This window comes from Centrocercus urophasianus, unplaced genomic scaffold, assembly GCF_019232065.1.
Source record: "Centrocercus urophasianus isolate 14NV4802_14NV808 unplaced genomic scaffold, USGS_Curo_1.0 seq_22, whole genome shotgun sequence".
NCBI classification, from domain to species: Eukaryota; Metazoa; Chordata; class Aves; order Galliformes; family Phasianidae; genus Centrocercus; species Centrocercus urophasianus.
Genome location: NW_024884778.1, coordinates 216,687 through 239,396, shown reverse-complemented (window position 1 = coordinate 239,396; position 22,710 = coordinate 216,687). Strand labels below are relative to the sequence as shown.

At 44.1% G+C, this 22,710-nt stretch overlaps 1 protein-coding gene across 7 annotated transcripts in view; it reads right to left on the bottom strand.

The window, feature by feature from the left end:
- The window catches only part of TMCC1 (transmembrane and coiled-coil domain family 1), a 106,035-nt gene that overhangs the window by 13,394 nt on the left and 69,931 nt on the right, over positions 1–22,710 (bottom strand). For 6 of the 7 annotated variants that reach the window (XM_042823878.1, XM_042823882.1, XM_042823883.1 and 3 more), the window contains one exon: positions 650–686. The exons of the other annotated variant lie outside the window; for it this stretch is intronic. In XM_042823878.1, coding sequence (XP_042679812.1) covers positions 650–686 — 37 coding nt within the window. The remainder of the gene's footprint in view (positions 1–649; positions 687–22,710) is intronic. 7 annotated transcript variants of the gene reach the window in all.

The following is a 22,710-nucleotide window of genomic DNA, read 5'->3' as shown; positions in this document are numbered from 1 at the left end:
TATGCCTTGGGTTCCATACCACCAGAAAGCTGTATGCCTTGGGTTCCCTGCCTGGGGATGAGCGCTGGCACAGGTGTGCTGCGGCTGCTGCAGGAGGGCCACAGCAGGAGACAGAAACCTCCCGCCTCAGGCAGCAGAGCGGGGACAGCAGTCTGCAGTGACAGACACGAGACTTCTTACTACACAGACCTGTAATTAAAGCACCTCATGGGAATAAAGATCAGAGTGGAGAAAAAAGAAAGGCAGCCTTTCATGCTGACCACGTCTGCCGGCTCACGGCGCCTTGGAGGCCCGAGCGTGCCCTGCAGCCCATGGGCCCGGCCTGCGCCCTCCCAGCCAGGGCTGCGAGGCACCGAGCTGCTGCCCTGAGCAGAGGCAGCAAGTGAGGCCCCACTGCTCATCCTCTGCACTCCCACAACGTGCTTGGTGTTTATTAAAGCTACGAGCTATGTGCTTGGGGTGCCTAATTACTTTTGACCTCTCCCGCGTCTCCTTATATTTTCAGCTAGATACAAAGCCATTTACTTCCTACCCTGATATGTTCAGTAGTGACTCTGAACAGCAAATTGGAAGGCTGTTTTAAGGCACTTTAAAAATTATATTTTCTGTGCCAAAAAGGCAAGCTTTAAGGGAAAAAAAGAATACTCACAAGTGGATGCAGACAAGCAGAACAGCTCTTGAGATCTCTGGAAATCAAAACAAAGATTAAAAAAAACAGTGGATCTTGGAACTGGAGAGCACTACTATAAAATAGGATCAAAACTATTTTGGAAAAGATCATAGTTGAATGTTAAAATTGATCCAGTCTCCCATGTAAACACAGTCATGTTTTACAAAGAATTATCTCAGATGTCCCTTATGAGAGGTTCAGTACCAGAAGACTTCACTTTTCATTGCTCCTGGCTCTAATAAAATTATAAAAACACTTCAGCAAAGGGAACAGATATTTTGTGATTCCACTCTTGTGAGCCTGGAGGAACTATTCACAGAAATGCCAAGTTGCAGTTCTAAAAATAATCTGATAGCAGATACAAATCAGTGAAACTGATCTCTGGCAGCTGATGTCCAACTGGAGAAGCCATTTCATTGCCATTTTAGAGTAATATCGTAAACAAGAAACACTGATGATTGATTTTTAGCTGCAGCAAAACAAGTAAAAGACTAGAAGTTCCCACCTCACAACACACAACTTTTTCAAAAAGGCACAATCCGTGATGTGGCAGCCATGTGCTCTGTAGCCCCCATTAGGGGTAAGTCAGATCTGCCGGGCCAAATCACAATTTTTACTACTTGGAAGAGGACATTTTTTCTTATGCTTGGAGCAGCTGCATACTCTGCAGTGTTACACTCCATTTTGCACAAAGTTTGTTCACAGTTTGCTTCTGATGGAAAAACCAAATGCCATAGAACAGGAGTTTGTTGGTTTTTCTTCCTTCCTACTTTGCTGTAAACCATGGCTGGTGAGAATTTAGTAAGGTCCATTCCATTTCCAATAAGCTCATTCCTGCTTATGTCAGTGTGGAATACAGTACGTTATTTTCCTTTCTAAAACCAAACAGATGGCAAATTGCACTAAGTAGATTTAGAATAAATGTATCTTGATAAAGTTCAGGATCAAGTCCCTCGAGATTCAAAAAATTCCATGGGCAGGAAGATATCTGCACCAAAGGGGTGAGAAGTCACTTAAAACAAATGATTTTTTAAATTTATTTTTATCTTTCTTGTTTCCACTCCAGTATGTTTGTGGTAACATCTCTTATTTTGAGGAGTCAAAACAGTAGAAGACCAGCACGTGTTCAACGAACCACACGGAGCAGAACCAATATTCTGGACGCTGCTGCAGTTTGTGCTGCATTAAGAACAAACCCAAATTCACATTAGCTCTAGGAGTCCCGCACTTCATATAGAGCTGTGTCTTCAAAAGGTATGAGAGCAAGAATCTGACAAGAAACAGCTACAGAAAAACCACGACTCTTGATACAAAAACAGAGGTGTTAACCTCAGTTTCTCGTAATTACAGACATTTGGCTCTATGTTTTCCCTCACTTCCCTCTATATCAGTGTTTGCACAGTGCAGAAAATGACCTCCATTAGGCTACAAAATGATTTTACATCTGCATTAAACCACTTAAATATATTTGCTTTTATGAAGCCATATATAGAATCCCTGTGAGGTATAGTGAAGATGCATATAAACACTGTGAATTACCGAGAGGCAAGCTCAACATATAAAACTAAATGTAATTGGCAGTCAGTAGTCAAATGTCATATGTCACCTCCCCTGCACACAGCATGCAGCACATGATTCTTCAGACAATGTCTGAGTCAAGGTGCTATCAGCCCTACAGTCAGGAGAGTAGACAGTGAACTGGATCCTGGAGGAACACAATAAGGATAAAGAATACTGCAAAATTTATTGCGGGTTCTGAATTATGGAAAAAAAAATACTACAAATTACAGTGGCAGTGTAGTAAGTCCTTTATGACCTATGGTTAAGGCAGTTTTTTCTAATACTTTGCTTCTTCCAGGATGTTAAGAATTCACAGACTGGTTGAGGCTGTCCAGATTTCCACCTAATACAGATTGCTAGGTGGTTTCTGAGCATTTCCCAGGATAGAGATTTCACAACCACATATTACACCTTCTGATGTGTCTAGGAAGGTAATGAAAGCTTGGGCCTATACCCCTTTTTATCAGTCTGCTGCAGAATTGCCATACGTTTGATACTACCAACTCTTTGGTTCACTATACATGGCAAAGTATATTTTTATATCATTGCAAATCCTGAGTCTAGGCTGCTTCATGATCTAGATGTAGCAGCAGATGTAAGGCAGGAGATTTCTGTTCATTCACCTTTAAACTGAGGACCAACAGAAGAGGCAAATACTGCTGCACTGAACCACCTGTACAGACACAACAGATCACTCACGTATGGACTCAAAGAAGAGAGAACTACAGCCTGCCACCTCCCTCAGTAAGTGCCCAATGTGCACACAGCTCCTGCGCTGTGTAAAAACCTTCTGCCATGGCTTTGCTGCCAACAAAGGAAAAACAACGAAGAACAGGTCCAGCATGATTCCTTATGACACACTGTGCAGTTATCCTGCAGAATTTTATAGGCTGACTAAATCTTCAGGAACTACAGCAGCTTTGCATTCTACTCATTCACAAAAAACTGCTAGTCACCATTGTCAGAAACTGTTTTGAGCAGTGCCTAAATCCAAACACACTCAAAACTGGCTAAGGGAAGCATAAGAACAGATGGATAGCTCAAGGATGTCTCGCTGTGTATTTTCCTGCAGCTCAATGGTTAGATCATAATTAGGATTTCTCAAAGACATAAACAATCTTTGCTTGCAGGCAATTAATCCTCAAGATGGCGAGAAGAACATCCTGGCTATGGGGAAAAGAATGCAACGAAATGAAAAATGGCCCTGAAAAAATACAGTAAGGAAATCCAATCTCTTTGCCCATCTAAGATAACAACTGGAGCAAGGAACCAACACAGGCAACACCAAGAGGAAATGGCTTTACCCCTTACTCATAGCAGTTAAACAATGATGAGTGATGATTACTAAAACATTTGCACTCACATTAACTCTGCCAATCCAGAGCAACACATGTGGCTCTCAGCATTCCTGCGTGGCCAATGCATCTGCATGCTGCAGGAACGGGAGGAGACAGCAGATCTCCAGGAAAGGGCAGGCAGGTGAGCCACTAACCTCAGCAGAGCAACATTTCATAATACGTCTGTGCTGCCTTCTGCTCTTTTTAAAACCTACTTGCTGTCAAAGACCTCCCATTCTTGACCTTGAATTCACAAAATTTTTGCATTCAAAAGTAAATTTCTGAATGCAAAAGGAGTAAAGCCTGGTGGTCCAATTCAGTAATGGTTTCCCAAAGCTACAGGTTCGTCAATAAGAAAATGAGCAGTGCTAGCTGAATAAACAGGATGACAATGACAGCGTTATGGGCAAAGCAGGTCAACAGGAATGAATAACACAGTCTGAACAGAAAAATAGGAAGGAACTGAACTACATGCAGGGACTTGCAGGAACCTGATTTTTGAGGTGAAAGAGGACGACACAATAAAAATATGGCCAGAATAACATTAATGGATGTTTATTTTAGCAGCTGCAGACTTTTAATCAAGTGCAGACTGCCAATCAGGACAGAAGTTACAATAATAAGGATAGGAAATGAGGTAAAGCTGAACAAAAAGTGTAGATACTGGGAGGAGAGGATAGATTTAGAAACAAGTTTACACAAGCTTGTATCTGAAAATAACTATGTAAAATGATTTTCTCCCTTCCTTTTATAAACACATTCTGGTTTCCCCAGAATGTTCAAATCACATCTCATTAACTTACAGACAAAACTACTGTTAGTACTTCCCAAAGAGTACTGTTTATTTTTCTCATGCTTGAAGCTGCTATCTGAAAAAATACAGATTATTACTGCATCTGACATATACACTAATAAAGAAAAGAGTCGACCATTCAGACGTCTGGAGTGTGGGAGGACAACCATCTCTCCATGACCACTCTGCACAAAACTGCCGTACTGAGAGCAGGACCCACCTCTTCTCAAGGGGTTTTCCTCTGCTAAAAGCTCACATGCAAGTCACCACCACATACTTATTCTAATGAGCCAGTGTATTTGAGCACAACTGTCACTTCTTTTTACTTTTCAGCTGTATTTTCTGAAGACACAACGCAGACTGCGACTGTAACCAATATTTCAAAGTTGATTGAAACAACATTTTACAGTAAAAGATAAATATTTCACAACACGGGATTCATGTTTCTTGTGAACACATTTCTCTGTCATTCCTACGTATAATCTCTTGACATACTATTCCCTTATTTAAGCCTTTCTAATGTAACATACACACAGCTAATATTACACTTGCTAGAGAGCTATGCAAAAGAGTTGGCCCCAGAGATTCTTTTCCTGTGCAAACACAGCCTGCTGTTCAGCCCTAAGTGCTGCAAAGGTACTCCTACACTTAACCCATAATGTCGCTCAAAGCAGCAAACTTAACACACAAGAAGCAGCAGTGTAGGAAGGGCAGTCTGCAGCGCAGGGAATGGACCCGCATGTGGCACGTGCCTTCTGGCATCTGAAAGGAAAGTGCATGCAGTGTGACTACAGGGAGGTGGCTGCACTGAAGGGAGGAGAGGGCAGGTACCAACAGAACAAGGCAGCCGAGTCCTGGTCCATACCAAACACCGCACTCAGTGAACACGGAAGTCAGCACACTCCTTTCAGTATTTCCATGATTCCTGATTTGGAACTTCACCTAGAGACACATCGCACTCATGGTAGCACACACATTGCTGTTAGCATCTCCATTACCCAATGTCAAAAGCTTCTCCTAACTACAGTGACAGCAAACTGCCCAGATCTGATGCAGAAGGCAAGAATGCGGTACCCTATTCTAATCATTTTTCCCTCCAGCTCTCAAGGGGTGATGCATTAGCCTGATGTTACAGATGCCAAGATGCAAAGTACACAGATCTATCAAAATGAAACATGGAATAACAAACACTCTTTCTTACTGTCCTCTGTCTTCACTGTTGTCTGAAGCACTTCATCTCCACATTTCCAACATAGCTGTGCTCAAGAGCCACCTGTGCATCACTTGCATTATGGACAACGATGAATGCAGTAAGTACACATCCCAGCATAGGAGATCCAGATCTTCCCAGAGGAATATAGTGAGTGTGCTAAACAAATGTGATTAGACACACATGCTTCCAGCACAACCGCAATACGATACAATTTCTCAAGGTCTTCTGCAGATAACAAATCTCAGGTCAACATCCATCTACGGCAAAGGCATAACATCAGCATCCCGTATTTCTGGCTTTTTGTTTGCTTGTTTGTTTTTTCCAAATGCTGGAGTCACAATGCAAGGGAAGCTAACTGCAGCAACTTCAAAAGAATTATCTTCTATTTGCACCAGAGATCAGTCTTAAATTCCTTACTGTTTCCTCTTCGGTATTTAATAAATGTGGGGGAAATACAGCTCACTTTTTTAACTAAGGCTTGTGACACAGCTGCACCTGGCCACAGGGCTAACGAAGACCAAAGAAAACTACTTATTTATTTCTGAAGGTCATTGGCTCCATGAGAAGGTGTTTTCTCTTCTTTTTTTCACCTGAAGTGAAACTTGAATCTGCAGTTTGTTTGCTACTTCCCGACAACACATTTTGCACAGTCAGAACAGCAAAACATCATATTTAAAAAGCTGCCAGTTCAACATCTCCCTGATACCAGGCTGCATGCACGAGCCTCTTCCTTCATAGTTCCCTGCATTACACACACCAAACCCCCAAATGAGAAAAAACAGAGCGCTCCAAGGAGCAGCACCGTATTTGATCTGCATGGATTGCAGCAGTCACTCAGACAAAAGCCTTCTTCAAGCTTCCCAGCTTCTGAAGTGAAGAAAATTTATATAAATTTATATATTTATATTTTATATAAATTTACCAACAGAGGAAAATGCAGCATTTCCACGGCTAATGCTACAAAATGAGGTCAAGTTCTGGAGATCCGAACAGAGCAGCCAAATAAGATGACCGACGCCATTCTAAGGATGCCCCGTGCCCCTCTTACCTTTGCTGGCTCACAGAAGTCCCTCTGGCAGCACACAGAGGTGCAGCAGCACCACATCAACATCCCCGCATTCCCCCCCGCCCCACTCCATGCGCCTGCAGGGCTGGGGGAGCTGTGGGCATCGCCCTGCAGCCGACATCACTGCCTGCCGAGCCCCTGCGCTGCTGCAGCAAACTGTCATGCTCAAGCTGTGAGCCTCTTCTGCCCGAGTATTTGCTTTAGATGCACAGAAGGGCCGGGTCTGCTGGATTTAAAGCTACAGGGCTTTCCATTCCACGTTCTACGCATGGCACTATTTTAAAACTGCACATTTGAGCCTATAAGTTGGACAGCATGACAGACAGACAAATCAGCAGCAAATCAACAGAACCAGGATGACACGTTCCTCGGCACACAGAAAGCAGTTCACTTCATAAGCAGAGTTAAAAACAGATTCAAAGATGCACGAGAGGACACAAATCCAGCTATAAACCATATGTCCTATTCGTACCACCACAGAAACACTGCTATTTAAGAAATCACTAAATAAAAATTTCAGGAGATGTTTGTGATCTTCCGAGAGGAAGGAACTCTACTAAGGAAGCAGTTGTCATATAAGGGATCAAGTACGAAACAGAGACAGCAACAGCACCGTAACCTTAGCTGTCCTTGGTGCAAGAAGAAACTGCACTGACTGTGTCAAAGGAAAGGTGCCTCGCTGTGCTGTGCAGAAGCTGTAAAGCAAACGCGCATCACCCGCCTGTAACCACTTGAGCTCTGACCCTCACCAGCAGTTGCCATAAGTCCTGCTCCTTCAGACTCACTTTTGAAAAGCCATCACCTCACGGCTTCTCCTCCCCTTGCTCTTCACTGCTGTCTCATTAACATTTTCTGTTTGTAGCAAATATTACAATTATTTGCCCAGGACAGAGATGGATGGTCTCAAAGGTAAGCTCTGTGTAACCTGAGTTGGACATCTTCAAAACCATTAATTCAGAATACCTATGCAGCATGCTTTCGGGGCTTCAGGAACCAACAAAACCAGAATGCAAATTGGCCTGTAGAAGTTGCTGTGGTTGGGTTTGGGGTTTTTTTCCCCATTCTCTTAACTTGCAGCAATGCACAGGTTATACATAAGTATGATCCCATACTTTTAAAGTCCAGTCCCTTCTGATAGGATCAAATTCTGCACTGAAATGTTAATTCATAGGGTATGAATTAGTACCAGCAGTATAAGCGAGGAGAAAACCTTTGACTGACTCAAAACACAGGCAGTGTGGAAGAAAATATTCTTAAGAGCACAATTCAGTTTTTAGTGGGGGCCAGAACAAGAGAAAAAACAGCTAAAAAACCATGCTTTTGAGCTATACTGGTATCTCAGACGACATTTCTGGAAAAGCAAGTATATTTTAAAGGGCATTTAGACACAAATGGCAAATAAAAGCATCACATGTAGAAAGAGCAACACAAAGTCTGATCTATGGCAGAAGATAGACACCACTGATGTGGAGATACCAGAAGTCGTTCACACAAAAGCATTTCCTGGAGATTTCTGTCAGGTTAGAGAAAAAGACATGAAGAGTGAAAGGCGGAGGAAAAGGAAAAAGGAAGCTGGCCACTAACACAGACGCAGTGAATTTTGTGACCAGGCTGCACAGAGCCACCAAACTGTAACACGTGGAACGGGTCTCCGGCACAGATTCGTGTTCTGCAGCAGAGTTCACAATCATTTTGCCAAAGATGAACAGGCAGCAACAACAAATATCAGCATTGGTGCATCAGTAAATGCCTCCTCCTGACCCCACTCCAATACTTTGCTACCACACGCCCTGCTCCGAAGCCATGCCCTGTTCAACACGACTGCATGTGGTAGAGTCCCCTTTTTAAGGGACTGTTTCACGGTTACACGGTAGATCTCATTCCAAATGAACATCTATACTGAGAAACCTTCAGATTTCTTTTACGTACTAATAAAGTGGATCCCATCTAAGAGACACGAAAGGGAAGACTGGAACACTGTGTACAAAGAACATCCGTCACCTTACTTAAAAGCCATTTATGTTGGCTAAAATCTACTCAATTCACAGGAATTCCACTGCAATTTACAAAGACCGTTTCATGATGTAAAGCAACATACAAACCTAAGAAAATACATGTAGATGGACTCATCATTTTATTTACTGTGATTGGACAGCCCTTGCAAGTTTTACAGAGCAATAAAAACAAACAAACAAACAAAAATCAAGCTCCTAGGCTGAGCATCACCTGGAGGGATGGGAGAGAGGCACACTGGCTTTTCGTGGCTGGCTTAAAAACTTGTGGAGATTAGATGCTCATATGACCCTTGTAACAAGATGAGAGCTCTTTCAAAGACCAAAACAGAGAATTTTAGGGAAAAAATAACATAGATCCACACATCTGGTGAAATGTGAATTTTGCCAAACATCAAACAATGCAAAGCATCAAGTAAGACAGCAAGAAAACAGTGGGAAATTTGAAAGCTGATTTGCAGTCATACCATTCCTGTGCTATCCCCTATGCCAGTGCTCAGACTGTGATGAAAACGTGATGTCCACTGCCCACCAGCCCAGAGTACCTCACATACGTGAGTATCTCTGGATTCCTGGGGTGCCCGTTGCACTGACAGCATAAACAGCTTCAGCAGGTTCCTCACAACAAAAATGTAAGAGCTACATCAGTGAGATTGAAAAAATGAGGTCACAAGCAACAGTTGTAGGGAACAAAAAACCTTGAAGCAGCAGCAGTCTACAGAGGCAGAACACAATTACCAGAAAGAAACTAGGCCAGCACCATAGCGAGGCATCCTTAATTTGGCTGCAGGTGCTCAGCACACACCAGCAGCAGGGAGCTCATGACGGTCTCACTGAAAATCCATGCCAGGTTCCCGGGGCACAGCACTGAGCACAGCCAGTTGACTGCCTGCCTGCAGTGCAAGGGCTCCTTATCTGGTGTCCCTTTCTGGGGCTGCACCAACACTGAACATCAAGGCCACAGATATCCAGAACCCAACAGGGGCAGGGGAAAGACAACTAACCTAAAGAACTACAGAACGTGCAGCTGAGTGCCAGTTCTGCAGATGCATCACCAGTGGTGCTGAGCAGTACTGCAAGGCCCACAGTACTGTGGGCAAGTTTAAGAGAAAAATCTCATTTGCTAGTTGATTTGCTAATTTATTATATACGCAGTATATAAAAATATGTTGCATGGTACGTATATAGCACATACATACATGCACTGCCACAAAATTTGCCCTTGTTATCTAGAGCTTTATATGGACTCCTATACAGTGAAGAGTTAACAGCCAAACACTATTCCTGAATTAACAATCTCAGTGATACAAAAACGTTGCGCCAGGCTCTCTGGTTAACTATGAGGTGAGTAATAAGTTCCCGCACTCTGCAGATGTCTTGGCTTGATCCACAACAACGCCAGAACTGAAAACCAACAGCCTGCTGTGTGCTCACTGCCCGAGGCACAAGGGCCAACATCACTTTGCCACTCTTGTTAGCATATACAAATTTGCAAAATTATGTGTGATTTTAAAAGCAACAGTAACCTGGTGGTATAAGGTTCTGCTTGTATCAGAAGCACTTTAAGACAGTGGATTATTTAACCTTTTAATTTCAGTTCTGAGGCTACAAAGTCACTGCACAGAACTGCTGATCCCCTCCTCTGAAAATACCAACTGGGAAAAAGTTAGTAATGACTTTCTCTGCCTTCTATCGATTTATTTCATTCAGACTATGGTCTGTATAGGACTATTTGCAGCTTCTTGCCTGTTTTAATCACCTTAAGATAAACAGTCCATCACTTCCTCACATGCTCTTCCAAAAGGCACTGCAATGTTTCTACAAGCACTTATAAAAAAATTTAAGAAGGAAGGCAGAGGACAGATACCGCATCGGTAGCACTGATGTGAAGTGCAAAAATTTCAGTTATAACACTGTAGATATTTCAGCCAAGCATACCATACTGAATCTCCAGGAGGAGCCCAGAGCGAGCTATGCTGATGCCACTGACAACTGAAGTCATGCCCAACCACAACCTGCAGCTAGTGTTGTCGTTAGCCAGCAGATGGCTCCAATAACTGGTTTAGATTACATTTGCGTATGAGGATGCTCTTCATCCTTTAGGAAACTGGCAACACTACGGACATTTTACAAGAAATATGGATTATGGCTGCATCAGATGAACTTTCCCCACAGTAATGACGGCAGCACTCACACTGCTACCAGACCAGATTTGCGCATGCATTTACAAAGAAGAAATCCAAGACTGCTGTCTGCACACAAACCCTGGAGTAACAGGCAGAGGATTCACAGGCTGTGGTTACCTCACGGATGCCTGGAATGCATTCTGCTTTCCCTCATGGTGAGAAGCAAAATTCTGGCCCAGTAAGCCTGTGGCCTGCAGTATGAGGGGCCACACTGTGGACCTGCAGGGAGGACATGGCCCCGGCTGGGAAGGGCTCAGCTCCTCTCAGAAACAGCAGAAGGATCCAAATGAGCACATTTCATGACATTCTGACGCTGTAGGTTTCTCAGCTACTACTGTGTTTTTCTGCTGTGATCTTATGGTTGTAACAGCTAACCACTCATCTCTGGTCAGCTGTCAGCATAGTGTTCACAGCCTGCTCCTATGGTCCCAGCAGGAAGACCCTCATGTTACCTCGGGTTGCTCTGCAGCAGAGTGGTGCATGCAGTGATGCTCTGGGCAATCTGAGGCACAGGCACCCTGACCCCACACACCACCCCAACTGCCTTGGAACCTTCTGGAGGTCCCTTCCAACCCCTATGATTCTGTGATTCTGTGGGGCATGGCCCAAAGATAGCTCAAGTGACCCTGTCAGGTTGGGACCCAGCAAGTGGCTCCCAGCACATCCACCCCAGCATCACTAGCCCACTTGCTATCTCTCTGCTTATCTGAAAGCAGAGACCCTCCTCATAAGAAGTTTGTAACCTACAGATGAGTAACAGCGCAATGGGCATTTCTAGAACTGTTGTAAGCCCTGGCTGCCAGCAGACTGCTATGGCTGCCTGTGGGTGCCATGCCTCACTGAGCATGGCCACAGCCCTCACCTCCCACTGCCCTTGCAGGCTGACACTGCCAATGGAGAAGCGCTGAGCACATGCAGATACTCACCTGCAATCAGTTCCAAACTTTGGGACATTTTCTGTCCATGCTAGTGAACACAAAGGGAAGTGGGAAGATGCACTCAGCTCCTGGAATATTATTTAATCAGACCTACTGTCCTCAACTGGCTCTCAAGAGCTAACAAATCAGACAGGCAGTTGTCGGCAACCACTGTAATTTTTCAGCATAATGTGCCATCTTAGCTCTGATCCAGAGTTTAAAAACACCAACACTGTGAATTGCTCCTCTGCCTCACAGAGAGGGAAGGACAGGTGGGAAGGAGGTACAGAAAGTCAAGGCACAAAGAACCCCAGGTTCACAGCGGGGGTCTGGAATCAGAACTGAAGAGCATCCAGCTCTGCAGATGCCAGAGAACAAGCCTGGAGCGCAGAGGAAGGCACCCAGAACCGGCAGTGCCAGTTAAAGCCCAGCCTGTCAGGGAAGAAACTGAGCCCTTCCTGCCCCGCAACAGCTTGGCTAATGCTGTGCAGAGGGCTGCAGGTCTGGATGCGCATATGATACCTCAGATCCTCTTTCACAGCTCTTAAGTGCTATTTATTTATTTAAAGTCTACAGAATTCTCTTTTCCCAACATGATAGAAAGCAAAATAAAGACTGTCAGCACACTGCGTAACACCACTGTGGTTCAGCAGAAGCCACAGTCAAGGAGAAATGCCCACTCTGTGTAAAGCAGTAAGTTTACCAGTAAAGCTGCAACCTAAAAATGGAAAATTTGCAAGCAGCCTTGGTGTTCCATTTTTCAGTACTGCTGGCACGCATATCATCATAGAGTCTAATGTAATCCTAACTGATACAGAACCCACACACTCCCTTTCTGCTGTGCTTTCCCCAATAACAACATGGAAAGGCAAACAGCTGTAGTTCAAGCTGCTTTAGTTTCCTTTTAACCACATCGTAGATTTCAGCTATGTTGGATATCTATCTACTAAAATGATTATTTCTGGTTATCACACTGTTAACAATTTTTGACTGTGCAAAAAATTTCCTTTTCATACCTTCTTCTTAATAAAAGATTAGGAAACAAACAAACCAATCAAAAATATCTTCTCAGCATTTGCTAAGTATCTTGCTGGTTTAGCTTTTAGCATTCAAGGCCTGACTTCCCTCAAAGTGTCAATAAAGAACCCAGCTGACACATTGAGCTGCTGCACGTTAGTTGCATTTGAAAACATGAGTTGTTCCAATCGCTGCAATGGCAAGGCAAGATGCATGTGCCAGAAGCTGCAGATCAACACTGAGGATGATGCGTGTTGTTCTCAGCTTGCAATGAAAACAGGAAGATGCAGAGATATTTGGAATTTGCAAAACCTCTACAAAAATCCTAATGATAGAAAGGCCAATGAAACTCAGCGCACAACATCAGCAAGTCCACCTTTTAGAACTGCATATAGAAGTGCATAAAGTAAACTCTTGATGAGTTACACAGTCAGAAGGAACATCCAACGTACTGGGGGCGAGGAAAGCAGATCCCCATGAGCCATAAATGAATGCAAATACACTGAACAGAAAGCTCCTTCATTCCAGAACACAGAACCAAGATGTGAATGCGAACTGTGAACATGGTCACTGATTGCATGGATTAATTGAAACAAAAGAAAATGGTGTTGCTCTTGCAGGTTTCAGAGAGAGTATTGAATAGAATGTGGACTGCGTCTCTGCCCATGCTCTGGGTCCATAATGTGCAAGAAGCCGCCAATGTCAGCAACTGGCACACAACAATCCCTACTTATTCCCTTATTCAAAAAACAGAATAATAATTTGAACGATTTCTTTGATTGATCTGGGAGTCATGAGCTCTGATAAACTTTGCTCAATGGTAATTCTATCCAGAAGTTTATGAAACTACATCATTCTGGATGTACTCAAGCTTAATCCAATGAGAGAAAGTAGGAAATTCTATCCCTTCCCACAGAGTACAAAAGCAATTGGCTATCACAGAAACTAGCATCTGTGTTTGATTACTTTCAGGTTATTTTTGTCTTCTCCATCAGTCTTCCCCAAATTAGCATCCCTTCACTTCCCCCAAATAAACACTGCTCTACAGCTTAGAGCATATATGATCTTAAATCCAAAGTGGTACGTTACCAATGGAGAAGAAACTGTCAAATTAATGGGATCTTTGGAACCGAGTTCTTGACAAAGCTTGAAGCATTAACTTCTTCATTTCTCTTTGATTTATTTGATTAAAAACCTTAAAATACTATGAGCTGCTCAGCAAGATATTACTCTTCCATCTCTTTTCACTGGTCTGAATCCCATGTTGCTCCTACTGCTAGCACCGAATTACAGCGTTGCTTTTTGCACACAGATGCCTAAGAAATATATCATTTATAGCTCTGTCCTTTTAGACAGCAGCCTTGTTCCAAACACTCTTATCTGTCTCAAGAGCAACCTACCTTCACTCTTAGAGTCAAAAGTCACAGGGAGCATTCCCTGAACCTAAAGAACTGCTTCCTCATTGAGAAGCTTCACTCTCAGCTCAGCTGTGCGCACCAGGAAAGCTCGACCTGTGTTCTACTTCTCCTCAGAACCTCTGTGCTTCTGCTTGTTTATTAAATTCCAGCTTGGAGCATAAGAATGTATCCTAGGTCTGCCAACCAGCCTCTAGGAAGAAGAGCAGATGAGAGTTCCCCAGGAACTCTGGCTCCCCTTTCCTGAGCCCTATTCCCACTGACCCTTCTCCAGTGAGTGTCCTGTTCTGCCCCTTGATGCTCCAGATGCTCTCAATTAACTTGCACTCTTTTTGTCTCAAGTTTCAGCCTCCCATTGTGAGGACGTACTGATTTATTAGAACACTTCTATTGCTCTGGAACTTTCCCTTTCCCCTGCTGCCCTCTCACTGTTTTGAAATTGTTAGGGTGGTTCTTTTTTGTTTGCTTGTGTTTTTAAAAAAAGATTTAATTCCCATTTGGGTTGTGGTCTTAAGACTGTCTCACAGGAAAGGAAATCTGTCTAGCAATGATATTGTTCAGGATATAACTGAAGTATAGATCTGCTAGAAATGAGCTTCTTTGCCCTATTTTAACAGCTATCTTCCCTGGATAATGCCAAAGCTTCCCATCGATAACATCCAGCTAGTTTAATAGCCTGGTTAACGTGAGGAAGCTGCAGCACTGTAAACAGCAATGACAAACCATGCTGAACAATAAGGCACTGTTCAGAGCTGATTCTTCTTGGTGGCTTTGGTGAAAGTGGAATGTCAAAACAGTATTGAAAATACAAGCAGAAATAAAAACAATGTTTTGTTTTACAAAAAAGAAAACCCCACAACTCAATATCATTTTTGACAACCAAGATGTAATTCTTCCTTGCAGATGACCTACAAAGGGGCTTTTTTTAAACATGCAGCCCTGTGCTATTTTTTTTTTCCACTGACAGTTTATAAAACCACACACATAACCTGTCCTCTCTGCTACATAAATTCTTCCCTTTACCCCACATATTCCTCGTGCAATATGAATAGCAGAAATTCTGGTCTTTCCCAATCTTGTGGAACAATACTGAAGACCCAGACAGGTGAAGCTAAACTGATGACACAATAAAGCTGAATGTTTAAAATAGTAATTATTAGTTACCAAAACTGAGTATGTTCCTCATTCCCCCCGAATAAATTCACAAATAAAAAGCTGAAACTAGAGAGACTGAAAGTAATGCCTCCTTTTCAGTAGCTCAGTTATCACCTAGCTTTTGTACCAGTTCTCCAGGCACTTTAGCCTGGCCTTGATAATGCCCAGTATAAAGCTAAAAACTCATTTCCTGTAACTTCCAAAAAGCAAAAATGACACAAACTGAGCTCTTTCCACTTTCAGCTCACTTAATTTTTGGAAGCAGCTCTACGTTCAGGGCTACCAACAGAACAGAAAAAAAGTATTGTACAATAGAAAGAAAATAGCTGAAATGCTTTTAGCATTCTCACTTCTCTTTGTGCCAACAATGCAGCTCTGTCCTCCGGGAGCGACGCGCGCCCAACACAGATGCCATTCTCCACGGCCATCCCTGCGAGCTGCCGGCCCCGCGCCCACACTGCAGCCAGCCCTGCCTGGCCCCGGCACCAACAGAGCCCTCATTGGGCAGAGTGAGCAGAAAGGAGAAAGGCAGCCAAGTGCAGCAGCACAGCACGGACGGGCGGGCAAAAATCACTGCTAATGCTCTCTGCAACCTGGGGATTTAGGAAGTTTCTGTAGTCTGAGAGAAGGAAAGCACTATGAGATTTGGCACCATTTTTCTAATGAAGAACTGATTTGAAATGCGTGATTTTGAAGTCAACCAAAATACCTCTTGTGAAACCAGGATTCGCGGGTAGACGTTCCAAAAAAGTGCATTTCTGTTTTGAAGAAAAGGGCATTTCATGGAACGGAATATTCTGATAAAACACAATCATTACATGCAAAAGAGATCTTCAGCAATGTTAAAAGCTGACCTTAGCCAAGAGTTCCCTCTGCCACTCACGCCGCCCACCAAACGCGCCGAGCAGCCAGCTGTGTGCTGTGCTGTGCTCTGTGCTGGAGCCCAACCTCACAGCTCCCTGCAGGACATCACCAGAACCAGGCAAACTCTGACCACAGCCTTACACAAAGCCATTCAAACTGCAGCTCCCTGGGGAATCTCTCTCCCAGCATGAAATCTTTACCCACACAGTAAGAACAAATATTTAACAGTACGTCAGCAGTGCAAACTGCAGTTTTCTTAAGTTTAGTACTGAACCTATGCGAGGAAACAAACACAGCTAACTACTGAACAACAGCAGAGGAAAAAAATAATAAAAAAAAAAAAATTAAAGGGACAGAAGACCTTTAATTTTATTCCTCTGCTGTTGCAATTGGCAGCAGCTAGCGAACTGAACTTCAAAAAGCAAACTCTAGCAGCAGCAGCTAACAAAGCACGAATCCCAGCCTCCCACCCACGACCCTGCTCTCTACCCAGCCACCCAGCAATATTCACAGCAGCATCACCGACACCCGAGGGAGGAGGAACCGCAGGACATACTCGTTCGGAGGCAGGCGGAGAGCCCTCCATGCTGGGCGCCAGGCAGGGGAGCACGCGGTGCCAGCCCAGCACCGAGCATGCTGCGTGCCCGGTTACGTTAGAGAGATGGCCCCAGCCCTGCCGGGCTCTGAGCCCTGCCCTGACAAAGCAGGATCTTGTAACATGAAGCAGCACTACCCTGGGTGTGCTGGCACAAGCCTGAATGCATGTTTGAGAAAGCAACAGTAACTGCAGGCAAGAGAGGCATGAATGCACTGCAGAAGAGTTACTGCGCCTGCTAAAAATACCTCAGCACCGACCCCGTCAGGAACGCCTCCAAAGTTCTCTGGAAAATAGCAGAATCCAGAAGGAAAATACATGGTCCAAAGGTCTTGGAAGTTTACTTTAAAAAAAAATAATAATAATAATGAACAGAAAACTGCCTCATATTTTCTCCAAACAGGAAGACTGTTGGGTTGGACGAATTTGGATTTTTTCTAGAACTCCAGGCAAACCGCAATCTAAAAATCCACAACCTGAACAAAGCTGTTCAGACCACTGTTGCAAGGTAAGGAGCTTATTGCAAACCCACCCAAAACCTACATTCCTGATGGCAGTGAAGCCTCCGAAGTTCCCTGCTCCCACATGAGGCCAATGAAACACCTAACATCTCACTGATGCAACCTGCACAGTGTTCCTACTACACCTAGGATGGCCAGAGAACAGGAGAAGGAGCTGAGAACTGGCAAGCTGTCTCAAACACGGGGCACACCGCTGCCCCTGCCCTGCAGCCCTGCAGCAAAGCACTCCAGAGAGCACACAGGAGCCCTCCTCCTATCCTGCACAGCCACACGCTGTCCCAGGGCAGGACAGATCCCAAACAAGTCTGACAACACAGATGAGCCCGTGGGGGGAAACTGGTCAAGACGAGGCTTTTATTTTATGCCTGGCAGAAGCACAGAGTGCTTGCCCCATATGTCTTGGGAAGCTGTCGGGCAGCAGTACAACATGTCCTTCTGGGGAAGGAGTGAGAGAAGCTCCTCCTTACCCCACCGCCCTGCAGTACAGCAGCAATGCTTAGAGTCACCTTAAGAAGAAAGCTGCTTTTAAGAAATGTTGACTTATTCATCAGGCATGTTTTCACACGGGTTATATCCTGTTGGCTTCTAATCACTTCGGTTGTCCGTCCATCGTTCATTCGTATAAGCAGAGGTGGATATTAAACCTAAGAGATAATGACGTTGCATATTCCCCTTGCCGTTTTTCAGGTCATAAACACAGATAATCTAAATTATGATATTATCTGGATTTGTAATAGTAACTTCCCAAGCAGTAGCCAGAGAAGTTTCTGGTGTCCCTATTTTAGTGGGAAGTCTGCCGTATCACAAACTGTCCTGAGAGCAGCCCATCAGGATGTGGATGCAGACTCAACTGCCACTATTCCCACCAACCCAACTTTTGCCTTTGCTGAGCAGCTCGGCTAAATGATAGCATGCTCAAAGGTCCTTGTTTTAAGAGAGGAAAATGTAAAAAAGTGCAAGAAATGCAGAAATATTTTTGAAAAGTGGTAACAACAAGATCTGGGCTTAAAAGATGGAAAAGAGGCAGTGTTTGTCCTCCCACTCTGCTCAGAGTGGAAAACAAGCTTTTAGCTTAATGGGTGCCTTACCTGGGTTTACAATTTTGAGAAATAGATGCATTTCAAGCTCGGCCAGTAAGCATATCTTTTGTTCTTAGAGCAGCCCCAACAGATCAGTAACTATCACCAATTTCAAAAGGGAATCTTGTCCCACCTTCCAGCTCAGTGAGTACGTAGGTAGCTTTTGGTTCAGCATGCTCTAAATTCATACTGAGAGTGTGAAGCTTTGCAGAAGCCACTGGAGTGAGACTGACGATAATTCTACAACATTCCAGAATCACCACGTTACTCCTTTGGCTCACACCATTTCAAGCTCTTCCCTGTTGAAGTGGAAAGGAAATCTTTCTTGTTCCTCCTTCAAAAAAAATAAATCAATGTTCCGGGTGCCTCAGACTGGGTAAATTCAGAGCACGTTCTAAGACTAGCAATGAATTAAGGAAGCTCTGGTCTAGCTCAGGTTAGCACATTTCTAGGGCTCGTGGCGGTAACACAGAGATCCCAGTGATACTAGTTTACTCTTACTCCCATCTCACCATGCAGGCTTTGCCTGGCTCTTGGTAACTCCAGCTGGAGGAGGTAACATCCCCTGGCTCCCTGGCAGGGGCTGTGGAACTGCCCCAGCACTGCCTGCAGGAATGTGCCTCGATCTGCCCAGCAGCTGCGGCTGCTGCACACACACACGCACTCTTGCTCTCAGCACACGTTGCTTCAAAACACTTTGTGGATGTATGGCAGTGCTTGAAAGAGAGAAAGAAAAAGCAAAATCAAAACATCCAGAAAACCACAAAAACCCCACAATGAAGAACTAAACAAGAACAAACAAAATAACACACAAACCAACACACTCAACGCCACCCAAAAAGCCCCATACAAATGACCAAAAGCCCTGAGCTGGTGCTAAAGCAAAATTTGCCACTATGGTAATTATTTCATTTTGCTCACAGCTGCTTCCTGAGTTGTTCACTATTTTTTTGGTAGAATGTTCCCAGTTAACTCAGTGGTTAAAGCAGAGCATTTTGCACTGACCCAGCTTAATTTGACTGACATTTAAGAGTTATAAGAGGACAGCTGAAAACAAACAGCAAATTCCACCACTGGTACCATCTCCCTTTTCCAGCTGTGTAAACTTGGGCATCCATCTAGGACAGGGAGCAACAAAGACACCACTGCGCAGCCCCGAGTCCTGCCCTCTCCCTTCTTCAGAAACCTGGCCTCCAAGGGGACAGTATGACTTTCCTGAAAGTACTGAGTTGTTTGCTTCTTCAGCAGGGTTTCTCTGCTCACTATTAATGAAACCATCATTGATTAGCTGAAGACAGCTCAGCTTTGCTGTAAGGCAGCAAGGCACACGCACAGAAGATCACACAAACCTCACCCAGAAGACAGCCAGAAGTCGTGCATGAAATTCCCTCTCAGAAGCAACTCTGCTCAATAACTGCAGAAGAGCACCTCATGTTATAAATACAAACATATTCTGCACCAGCAGAAAGAATTTTGGTTGAAGTATCTCCTGAGCTTGAATAATTAAGACGTGCTTCTCCATGTCATAAAAAGGATCTAATGCAATGTCCTTTTTCTGTACAACGCGACATAAAAACTGTTTCCTAATTTTGTAGCAATGAAATCAACAAAGTTTACAGTGCAGCAAGACTCCACTTGAAATGCTACTAAGGCTGCCAAGATATCACCACCATTCAGTACACGCGAGCCACTAACCATTCAGGTAATTGCCCCCCAGAACAGAGCAGCAGTTTCATCTAGAAACCAGGTTTACTCTGAAGGAAGCAAAAGAAACTCTAGAGAGGCAATCCTCAGTAACCTGAAACGTGACCAGAGTGACAGCAAGGAGATGGTGCACAATGAGAGAAAAGCACACCTATGGTTTTAGAAGAGCTGCGTGCAAAAGGCAGCGTCTGCAGTCACACAGACCTGCATGTTGTGCGCACACTGATCTCTTTCAGAGAATCAAGTCAAGCTTTTCTCTTCAAATCTTCTTAGCATTTAGTCACTATTGAGGCAAACTGCAGAAAACTGCCTTATTGTGCATATTAACCAGAACACACATAAAATACTTAGCAGCTGTTTTCTTTCACTGCAGATTTCTACAAAGAACACTACAAACAGCCACGCACTGCAGCACCGTAAACATTTGCTCCTACTCCCCCCTCCTATCTCAGTCATGTTTTTCAGTATATGAGGGCATGAAGGGCTCTGCATTTTCCTTAAAATCCGTTCATAATCAGAATTCTCTTCCTCAAATTCTCTCAGTTCAGTAGGACCTGTGAGCCACAGCATTAAATCAACTGCAATCTTCAAAGTTTAAGTCCTCAAATAAGAGCAGGTGTCTTAAAAGATTTATCTGTGCCAAAGTTGTTCACTGTGAAGTTATGAAGGATGCATAGGAGATGCACTGAAAATAAAAAGCAAACAAACACACACAAAAAACTTTTTATTTTTTTATTTTTTTAATTTTTTAATAGCTGTAGGGATTACCGAACATTGCAGCAAGTTCTGGAGAGGCTGCAGAAACTCCATTTGGGGCCACTCAGACCCAGTTGGACACTGCCATGCAGCCTGCTGAGCTGTTCTGGCTTTGAGCACAGGGACTGGACCTCACAATCATACAACACACGTAATTTTGGATCTATTGTCAAATGAAACCAGACATCAGATCATCATTTATCAAGGAGGAAATATACTGACCTTGCAAAAGTAATACCTACGCAATATAATTTACTGTGAAGGAAGCAGTCTTACCTAAGTGAAGAAACAGTTGTAAACTGATATCAGATTAGAGGACAGTACATTTCAACTCCCTGTGGAGCAGCTTACGACACCCTGCATTGCTGCCTTGTGTCTGGAGGAGACGTTAAATGACTGCTCAGGTGCGAAACACAAAATCTCAGCTGCCTGCTGCTGGTCTGCCATTCCATCAGAGTACCCCTCTGCTGCTATGTATCACACAGCAACAAAACATAACAGAATGCTGGGGAAAAGTTCAACCTCTACTGCTATCCCACCACCTCCAACCACCTCTGACTCTGTGGGCCAACATCAAAACACAGGAGGCATTATTTTTGGAGCAGCCCTCATAAAATTCCCCTTTACTGTGCTAAAACCATTAACTACAGAACATTAATAAACAATCCAAAAAAGACCAAAGTCACAGTTTAGATGGCCAGATCAACAAAACATCTTGAGAATAACACTACCACAAGCAGGTAACAGCTGGATGGCCCTTGAGCAACACGTACCATTGGAATTGTGCATTAGATGAAATACGACCAGAATGGAGGGCTGGAAACTGTGGAACAGGCTGAACAGTCAGGCTTAATGCACTCGAGCCAGCAAAATAAAACCATGTTAAGTTCAAACAGTGCAAAGCTGCACAAATTTCACCGATTGTTCACCACATGCCGGACTGGTGAGAGCTTCTTGGCTTCCATCCCAGGCTGTGGGAGCGTGGTTGAGCTGGCACTTCGGGCATCTCTTCCCCTCAGTTCGCCCCAGGCTCCTTAACTGTGCATTTTCTGTGCAACAGAGGGGTTTTCCTCAACAAAGCAAGCAGCTGGGGCTCTGCACCCAGCGACCGGCTGGGGCTGCTCTGCCCACAGCGCCAGCACCGACAGCCTTCCCGCAGCCAGGGCATGAGGGCCCTTCAGTAACCCAACGCCAAACAGCTGTCAACAAGAACCTGATCCCAGCTCCAGAGCATCCAGACTGCAGGGTGAGTTATACCAGCAACACAGCAACAACACGGACACACACAGGCAATGTCAGCAAAAGAGGACTTAAAACTGTCCACAGTAACTCAGCGTGAAAGCATCTTTAGTTAAAATCACTTAGAGCAGCATTAAAATGTATCCCACTACTCTATTTTCACGCACACACACACACACACATATATATTCATATACATTTTAACCTGGTTTACAGAGAGTCTAAAAACTAACCCAACTGCCTGCCAGCTGGCAGTTCAACCATCAGCTGAGCAACAGCAGAGCTCTGCTCAGGAGAACAGCAGCACGTCTAATCCTAACAACTACCACGTAAACACAGCAGAATAAAGAATAAATTACTTTAAAATCAATTTTTCATATCAAAGTTCATACCTCAAGATGTATATAATCATCTCCCCCCTCGTGTGAAGCACTCTGACCACAGCAAAGCTGTGTGGGCTCCTGCCTCCCACACAGGGCTGCAGTGTTCAGAGCAGAACTGGGCACAGGCTGGAGGCAGCACACAGCACCATCCAACAGAGCATCTGAAATGTGTGTGTTTGTTTGTTAATTAAATGTCGGATTAGTCAATTTCCCAAGCAAATACAGCAG